General features: G+C 34.3%; 1 protein-coding gene across 1 annotated transcript in view; it reads right to left on the reverse strand.

Moving 5' to 3' along the window:
• The window catches only part of Lrrk (Leucine-rich repeat kinase), a 1,005,461-nt gene that overhangs the window by 65,944 nt on the left and 929,173 nt on the right, over positions 1-10,344 (reverse strand). The window contains exons 45-46 of the mRNA XM_070091737.1: positions 7,509-7,760; positions 6,848-6,989 (exon numbers count right to left, since the gene is read on the reverse strand). Coding sequence (XP_069947838.1) covers positions 6,848-6,989; positions 7,509-7,760 — 394 coding nt within the window. The remainder of the gene's footprint in view (positions 1-6,847; positions 6,990-7,508; positions 7,761-10,344) is intronic.

Consider the following 10,344-nt stretch of genomic DNA (forward strand, 5'->3'; position numbering starts at 1 on the left):
AAATTCTAGTTAGGAAAACAAATGTAGGTCAACTGTACACAATCACGAACGAGAATGATCTATCACGATTTCTCAGGGATACTGATCTTACAGAGAATAACTAAATGTCCAACCTAAAAGCCTACGTAATGTAGTGTATGTTTTGCGCCATTATTGTTCAAATCTCGTAGTACAATCTCTTAGTAATTAAATAATCAACTACCTCATTTTGTGATTTTACTAGTAAGCATAAGTCACCTTATCTAATTTTCTTATTTACTATTGTTTGCTTAAATATTAGCTGAATCGATACTTTCTCTGTCCATATTACTACCTATTTTTTTAAATACTATCAATTGATATTACTTACTAAGATTAATAATTACCATTTTTACTATCAATACAATTTACTCTTAACATTTTTGACATCATTTAATAACCATTACTTGTCTAATTACCTTAACCAGTTATAATACCACATTTACTATCTTAGAGTACTCTTAATTACCTTGTACTGCCAAATAACCTCAAGTATAACTACCAGTGCAATTTTGAAAGAAATAAACATTACTTTTTCATTTATTTTGTAATCATTATTACTTACTAAAATTTTATTAAACACCATATTTACTACCAGTCAATTTTACTTTTGTACATTAATCATTATTTTATACTTCCCATAACATTTTGTTGCCAAATTTCCAAGTTTGTATATTCAACTCCAACCTTTATATTATCCTTTGTACCTGTGTACCTGTCTACCATCTTACTATCATATTATAACCAAGACATTGCCATTGTTATTTTTTACTTATTATTCTTTTGGTACTTTAATTTGTGAATTTTATTTTGTCAAGTGAGTTAAAACGAAAGCCTGTAATCTAGTTATACTCAAGATTTGATCTTGTCTTAACAACCTATACCAGACCCTAGCGCAATTGAACAAGTACCATTTCAATTTGTATATTTTATAAAAGGAGAAAGTTTATATTGAAAGAAAGAAAAGAAATCTAGTTATACTCTTGATCTTGTCAACAACCTATACCAGACCCTAGCGCAATTGCAAGTACCATTTCAATTTGTATTTTTATAAGTTTATATTACAAGTCCTATTCTAAGATTGTTTTCATATCTTAGTGACTATATTGTGTGTGCAATTAGTGTATATTTCAATTATATTATTGTTCAAGGCCCTTAACTATCTTTTGCTAACTAGTACCAACTACCTCATATATTTTTTTTTTCTACGTTTTTTTATTATTTTGCTACCTTAACTTGCATATTTTATCTTGTCAATTTAAATCTAGTTATACTCTAATTCTTGTAAACAACTTATATAAGACCTTAGTGCAATTACAATTGAGAGTCTTGTTCCTTTTTTATATCATTAGATTAAACTCAGTTGTACTATAGCTCATTCTAGCTCAATACATAGTCAATACCAAATTCATTATATTAGACCATAGTGTAATTACTAGTGAGAGTCTGGTGCTATTTTTAATTTGTATTTTTATATTATTAGATTAAACCTAGTTGTACTATAGCTCATTCTAGCTCAATACATTGACTATACCAAAGTCATTACATTAGACCTTAGCGCAATTACAAGTGAGAGTCTTGTGCTATTTTTAATTTGTATTTTTATATTATTAGTTTATACCTAGTTGTACTTTAGCTCATTCCAGCACAACACATAGACAACACCAACTCCATTATGTGTATTAGTGACTATACTCTACATGACCAAAATGCTATAGCTATATACTTGTCCAAACTTCCCACCACTACAGATATCAGTACTAAAACTCAACCCACAACTCAGGATATAAATAACCATAATTTAAACCTAGAAGATGATTGATCACGTTGACCCTGATCTAAACCTCCATAATCTGACACACAATCAAAACCTATTGGAAAGTAACTGCCTTTACTACACAGCATCACAAGCCAGCACTATCCTAAACAATGCTAAAAGTCTATCAGTACTTAACTACAACATCAGGTCCTTAAGCAAACACTATGATGACCTCCTGGCACTCCTTGAATCACTAAAGACACCCTTCTCCTGCATTATTCTTACTGAGACCTGGCTTAAGCAGGACATAATAGATATCTACCCTCTACCAGGATACACAGCAATCCACAACTGCAGACCATACCAAGTTGGGGGTGGTATTGCAATCTATTACTCTAACCAATTATCTTGTATTAGCACCACTTGCTTTAGTGATGAATATGGAGAATACAGTTTTGCTAATTTTACTGTAAAAAACCTTAAGACGCCTATAACAATCGGTGCCATTTACCGGATACCCCACACAAACATCCCAAATTTCAGTGAGAAACTAAAGGCACTAATAACAAACAGACAAATGAATAAGCACCACCTTCTCTTAGCTGGAGACTTCAACATCAACCTTGGCCTACTAGATGATCAGCCTGTAACTGATTTCATCAACAATATGAACAACACACTTCTCATACCAACAATAACTAAACCAACCAGGCTCACTGAAACGAGTGCAACCATAATAGACCACATATGGACCAATATACTAGCCCCCCTTAAATCAGGGATAATCACAGATAGCACTACAGACCACTACCCTACCTTCCTCTTGACAAACATTAGTAAACCACCACTTGAATACAACAAAGTTTCATTTAGACTCCATGATGAGGCCTCAATAAGGAAGTTCACAGAAAATGCTTTCATCATCATTCAACACTTTCACCACACTCACACATTATCACTGTCTTTGCAGAGGTGCTTAGAATACAACAGTTTAGAAGCATATACATATAAAGATACACAACATATCCCTCCTTTCTGCCAATAAAAGGAATGAAAGGAATGAAAGGAATATTTATCTACAGTTATTCCCCAGTGTTTGACTAGAGTAAACGCAATTCTTCCGACACTCCTACAAAGCCGCTTTGTAAACAAATCTCATATTTGTCAATTTTTATTCTGTGGGTGTATGTATAATGTTTATATGCTATGTAATGCATTTCTTATGTAATTTTGAAGAAAATAGCATAGATGGATTAATGAAAATGTCTATATTAACGTATAATAAGACATTTAATGTGCCCAAGAGAGATTATTACGTAGTATTACTATGGCGTCATGAGTAGAGAGACTTAGTAATTTTAATTTGTACCTCTATGGCAGTACAGTAAGTATATTTAGATACAGGTACACATACGCATAATTATCAGAGTACATATAAAATATGCAATAACTTTAAAACACTTGAAGTTTTGGAAAGTTTCCAGACATAATAGATGTGCTCACGGAGAATGTAAACAAACCGGGTGGGAGCGTGCTGTGTTTGAAAGACCACTTGCCGTATAGCAAATTCTGGTCATAATTTGAAATCGCCGTATTAGCGGAATGCCATAAAGCAGGGCCCTACTGTACATAATTTCAACTTGAGTTAAGACTACATTATTCCTTGAAAGTGGCAGAAAAGCAATAGGCACAACATAAGTAGTAAATACCGAGCATCTGTATTGATTCAAGTTCAATTGCAAATTTAAGTTAGAAATAAACATACAGAAAAGTAGTTGGTGGATTTTCAGCAACCCTATGCAAAAATTTATTGTCAATATACTCAAAATATAAAACAGCTTCCCAGAAGCAATCAATCAAAAGTGACATAATATCCATTAAATTCAAAGTAATTCTTAAAAAAGTGTGCCTAAACAATGTGCACTTCAGTGAAGAGCAAGTCCATGTTCAAACCTGCATTTTACTTTTTTTTAATTAGGAGCAAAGATGAAGCCCATTATGGGTTTGGCACAGAGTTTATTGGCTCTGTTCTTACAACCAATACTTCAATATAAATTTACATTTATTATGCCAAGGAAAATTAAATATCTTTACACTGTCAAGTTATAAACTGTCACTTAAGAGACTACTTAGAATAATCTAGGAAAGCTGCTTACAATTACTTAAAATTTCAAGCAAATTTTTATTGTCCTAGAATGTTTAATAAAATACTACTGCTACAGTTTGTATTTTAGTGCAATGTCTTTCTTCTTAATTTATAACCGCAGTGAACACAATTTAATAGACTAATGGAGGAAGAGGAAGAGGAAGAAGAGGAAGAAGAAGAGGAAGAAGAGGAAGAAGAGGAAGAAGAGGAAGAAGAGGAAGAAGAGGAAGAAGAGGAAGAAGAGGAAGAAGAGGAAGAAGAGGAAGAGGAGGAGGAGGAGGAGGAGGAGGAGGAGGAGGAGGAGGAGGAGGAGGAGGAGGAGGAGGAGGAGGAGGAGGAGGAGGAGGAGGAGGAGATGGAGGAGGTGGTGATGGTATCCGCTAAAGTCAAATGTCTGTTAAATCCGAACGACGAGAATAATATTCCAAGATTGTAATAGGTAAGTTTTGGAGTAACAGATTAAGTCTGTCAAATCCAAAAATAAATTTACTCAGTGGACTTCAACAATAATGGATAATTCTGGATTTACCAAACTTTCTGCATTATATCTGAAATTGTTCATAAAAATACAAAACAATTCTGATTTAGCAACGTCTGTTAAATCCAAAATGAATTTACCCAGCAGACTGTAAGAATAACAAACAATTCTGGATTAAACAGACTTTGTCTGTTGCTTCTGAATGTTGTTTGGCCATAGATTTTTAACCATTAAATCAGGGTCTTCTAAATCAAGGTTTTACTTTTAATAATTTCTAATGTAATTAAAAGCAAATTAACTAAAAAGCTAGAAAGACTGTACAGGTGTCCCTCAACATTCGCGAGGGTTAGGGGATCAAGAGCCTCGCGAATGTTGAAAAACCGTGAATGTTTGGTGCCCCAATATTGTAGGGAAATATAATACAATACTGCTTAACTTGTTGAACCATGAACAATCATAAAATACATGAAAACGTCGTAAGTTGTACTAAATATATACATGTTATGCTTTAATAACATGTATGTTATTAAATACCACAGACTCCACCACTGCCTCCACCACTTCCTCAACCAATGCGAGTCCCTACTACCCTCCCTCTGACCCCCGCAACTGGCAGCCAGCCCTCCCACCACTCAGTGTAGTGAGTGTTTTGTTTGTTCATTATTTGCTATTAAACTACAGTATAAATAATGTAAACACATTCATGACTGCATATTGGAATGGCTATTTGAACAGGTATTGGACGGTGACATCATGTGTTTACTCTTGAACACAGAAAAGAATCAAACATTTCTGCTACTGCTAATAATAACAATAGTAATAATAATAATAATTTTTTTTTTTTTTTTTTTTTTTTTTTTTTTTTTTTTTTTTTTTTTTTTTTTTTTTTTTCAACAAGTCGGCCGTCTCCCACCGAGGCAGGGTGACCCAAAAAAGAAAGAAAATCCCCAAAAAGAAAATACTTTCATCATCATTCAACACTTTCACCACACTTGCACATTATCACTGTTTTTGCAGAGGTGCTCAGAATACAACAGTCTAGAAGCATACACATATAAAGATACACAACAAAATAATAATAATAATAACAATAATAATAATAATAATAATAATAATAATAATAATAATAATAATAATAATAATAATAATAATAATAATACGATATAATTGAAGAAGGAAATTGTACAAAAATACGAGGGAGTGGTTGACACATCGTCAGTGTGGCTTTGTTTATGCTGGAGTGAACATTAGTCTCCCTGCTCTTCCAAACATTTCACAATAATTCATTGTTTGGTGCTTGTAGATTGAGTGTGATTGGAGTGGTTGAGGCAGTGGTAGAGGTGATAGAGGCAGTGGTATTTACTAACATATACGTATGTTATAAATAATAATAGTACATGTTAATATTAATAACATTTATAATAATAATAATAAATGTTATTCATAATGTACTATTATTATTTATAACATATATGTTAGTAAATATCACTGCCTCTACCACTGCCTCAACCACTCCAGTCACACTCAATCTACAAGCACTAAACAATGAATTATTGTGAAATGTTTGGAAGAGCAGGGAGACTAATGTTCACTCCAGCATAAACAAAGCCACACTGACGATGTGTCAACCACTCCCTCGTATTTTTGTACAATTTCCTTCTTCAATTATATCGTATTATTATTATTATTATTATTATTATTATTACTATTGTTATTATTAGGAGTAGCAGAAATGTTTGATTCTTTTCTGTGTTCAAGAGTAAACACATGATGTCACCGTCCAATACCTGTTCAAATAGCCATTCCAATATGCAGTCATGAATGTGTTTACATTATTTATACTGTAGTTTAATAGCAAATAATGAACAAACAAAACACACACCACACTGAGTGGTGGGAGGGCTGGCTGCCAGTTGCAGGGGTCGGAGGGAGGGTAGTAGGGACTCGCAGGTGGCGGGAAACTTGAATATGATTTGGTGGCTGGGAATTTGGTGGCTGGAAATTTGGCGGTTGGGAATTCGCGAATGTGTGAAGCCCGCGAAAGCTGAAAACGTGAATGTTGAGGGAGACCTGTATACGAAGACTATACACAATTAATCAAATAAAAAAAAGGGAACCCTGACAGGAATAGAGGAAAATGTTTGGAAAATGTGTGAATTTCCCATCTGCTGCTATTAATGGTTTTCAGTAGCTATTATTCTTATAAAGGAAATTCTCACATAGTACTCAGGAAAAAATAGTCAGATAATAATCACTCAAATTTGTTTCAATGCTTGTCCTAAGTAGTTGACATTTATACATCTTGTCTTGTTTACAAACATGAATATTTTTTTTTTTTTAAACACCGACAGTCTCCCACTGAGGCAGGGTGAACTGAAAAAGAAGAAATGAAAGTTTTAAATATAATTTCATTAATCTTATGCCACATTAGTTGATAGAAAATTACCATAGTCTGCTAATCGGACATCTATTTTTGGATGTGTTTGATGGTGGAATGGTGGTGGCAATTCCCACACCAGCACATTCTCACTCTTCAGGTCCCGGTAGATGATGTGCTGACCGTGGAGGTACTCTAGAGCCTTGGCAACCTGTAAATCAAAATTTAGTTTCAGAGTAACAAACTTGCTATACATTACTGAAAAAAAAATAAAAAAACTTCAGTTGTTACGTAATACACATATGCAACAGTTAGGTATCTTTATTCCGAAACATTTCGCCTACACAGTAAGCTTCTTCAGTCGAGTACAGAAAAGTTAATAGAAGAGACGTGAAGACGATGTAATCAGTCAATCACCCTTGAAGTTTTGAGGTGGTCAGTCCCTCAAGGGTGATGGACTGATTACATCGTCTTCACATCTCTTCTATTAACTTTTCTGTATTTGATTGAAGAAGCCTACTGTGTAGGCGAAATGTTTCAGAATAAAGATACCTAACTGTTGCATATGTGTCTTACCTAACAACCTGTCGGTATTTCATACCTTTTTAATATCCAAAACTTCAGTTATTACACTAATTTATATAAATTATATCAACAGTTCATAGATATTCCATGTTAATATTTCTCGATCACATCAGGTGCCAAAATAAAGACAAACAAGATAATATACCTGTAGGATTACAGCCTGAAGTGTATGGAGGGAAAGTCTACCACCTGAACGCTGGTAATGTTTCAGGCACTGATCCAAAGCTCCTTGAGGTGCTAACTCTAGGACTAAAGCAAGTGGACGTGGGCAAACACCAACGAGTGGCACAATGTGTGGGTGACGCAGAGCCAAAAGGATATTCACCTCTTGTCTAGCTGAGCAATAGGCTTTACATGCATACTGAAGAGGATCCCGCTCCCACTTGCTTTGGGCAGCCTGAAGATAAATATTATTCTTAACACAAAAATTTATCAAAATAAAAAATTATTAATCTACAGCAATAGCTTTGCCTTCTTTTAACATACTGCATATACTAATAAGAGAATCACTAAGAAATTAAATTTTTAATATTTCAATTTTAAAAACAATTTCAGTGTTTGATAATTTCCCACTCCTGATATAAACCCTATCAGATATGATATCTCAAAAAAATCTGCCAATTTGTTTATAGACTGCAGAAGAATGATACATGTTGCTGCTGTATGATACAGTATGATATATCAATCAATCAATAATCTTTATTTCATAATATGAAGTGCAGTACAGTAGAAACAAACACAACATCTACAAAAAGTGTTGCTGTATGATATGAGCCATTAATGTAAGCATGGGGGAGACTGGAGCAATGAAGCTCAAAGTTACTATATTTTGTTTTTGGGTTCAGAGCCCAACTTACAGATGCAGAAAACAACATCTACACATTCCACACAGTAATATATTAATGGTATACAATATAAATTAGTTGAAGAATTATGCATGTGTACAACATTCGGGCATCTTTATTTTGTAGATGTTTTGCCAATCAATGGTTTTATCAATGCAATACAGGAATATAAATGGAAGACTGTAGAAGAGGAGGTAATCAGTCTCTCAGTCTCACAGAATTATGTACAGAAGACAGTAGAAGATGAAATAATCAGTTTGTCAGCCTAAGACCAGGTGTTAAGCACTGTTGTCTTGATGAATCAGATTCATCAGGACTACTGTGCTCAACACCTGCTACTAGGCTGAGGGACTAGGTCAGGGCCTCCTTGGTCACTACAAATGGAGGAACAAGGTCCTGAGAGCAAAACATTTTCAATTAATCCTTTCAGGGTCCGTGCCGTGGATCTACGGCTTTACGTTCAGGGTCCAAACCGTAGATCTATGCCATGAGCTCAGCTCACTCTGATAAGCTGTGAGTGGTAAATTTGGGCCTAGATATGAGAGAATACATCTATGTGGTATGTGTGCACCACATAAAACAAATCCTGTAGCACACAGTGTATAATGAGAGAAAAAATCTGAGACCATGATTTTCGATTAAAACAGTGACTTTGCAGTGTTTTTTGTATGTTTTTTATGGTTGTATTTGCGATTTCTTAGTCTCATTTGATAGAATGGAAGACATATTACAGAAATAGAGATGATTTTGATTGGTTTTAGCACTGGAAATGGCTTGAAACTGAGCTCAAAGTAGCAGCTGGTGGGTCTAATATACATTCACAAATGTGGTGATGATATTTATACAATTATTACAATATTGCATTGACAGTAAATCTTCTATTTTTTGGTTTGAATAAAAATTCATTATGTGAATAAAAAATCAAAATGGAATTCATTTGTAAAGCCTCAAAACATAACTAATGAACAGAGGAAATGTTAGTTTAGTGCCAGGAATACCTACATTGTTTATTCTGGACCCTATTTTGAAATTGGAATATTTTGAACTTTGTGTTAAATTGGCCAAATTACCAATTTCCGATCATTTTATTTTGTAGTTGAAACAGTTGACTTGGAGATTTCTTGTGCTCAATCGATAGAATAGAAATAATACTAGTGAAATAGCTAAGAATTTGGTCGACTGGAATAATGTAATTGGCCTAAAATGGGAATCAAAGTCGGCAAAATCGCCGATTCATAAATATCGCTGACACATCAAAATTCGCGAGAGCATAATTTCATATTTTTTGTTTTATTACCTTCAGAAAAAGATTCTCTACCATTTCATAAGAAAAAATAGCAAATTTTTTTTGTTTGAAAATTCTTGGACCCTGGTGTGCACTTTGAAATTTGGCCTCTGGACCCTGAAAGGGTTAAATGTTCTAATGTTTCCATCTTGTGTACTGTTTCAACAAATCATTTTTTAAACAAATGTATACCTTTCTTATATACAGTGGACCCTCGACTAACGCTATTAATCCATTCCTGAGAGCTCATCATTAGTCAAAATAATCGTTAGTCAAGTTAATTTTCCCCATAAGAAATAATGGAAATCAAATTAATCCGTGCAAGACACCCAAAAGTATTGAAAAAAAAAATTTTTTAACACATGAAATATTAATTTTAATACACACAAACTGAAGAAGACATGCACAGTTACATGACACTTACCTTTATTGAAGATCTGGTGATGATTGATGGGATGGGAAGAGGGGTGTGTGTTGATGGTCTTAGTGTTTAGAAGGGGAATCCCCTTCCATTAGGACTTGAGGTGGCAAGTCCTTTTTCGGGGTTACTTCTCTTCTTTTAATGCCACTAGGACCAGCTTGAGAGTCACTGGACCTCTGTCGTACAACATATCTGCCCATAGAGGCCTGTACCGCCCGTTCCTTTATGACATTCCTAACGTATTTCACAACATTGTCAGTGTCACCATTAAACACTTGTTCAGGTTTCAGTCCTTCACTGTCTATGTACTCCTTGAATTCCTGCACATATTTTTCAGCTGCTTTTTGGTCCAAACTGGCACTATGATTCTTAAATCTCTCAAACCAACCTTTGCTGGCCTTAAATTCACTCACATCACCACTAGTTGCTG

Source organism: Cherax quadricarinatus, chromosome 37, assembly GCF_038502225.1.
Source record: "Cherax quadricarinatus isolate ZL_2023a chromosome 37, ASM3850222v1, whole genome shotgun sequence".
Taxonomy (NCBI): Eukaryota; Metazoa; Arthropoda; class Malacostraca; order Decapoda; family Parastacidae; genus Cherax; species Cherax quadricarinatus.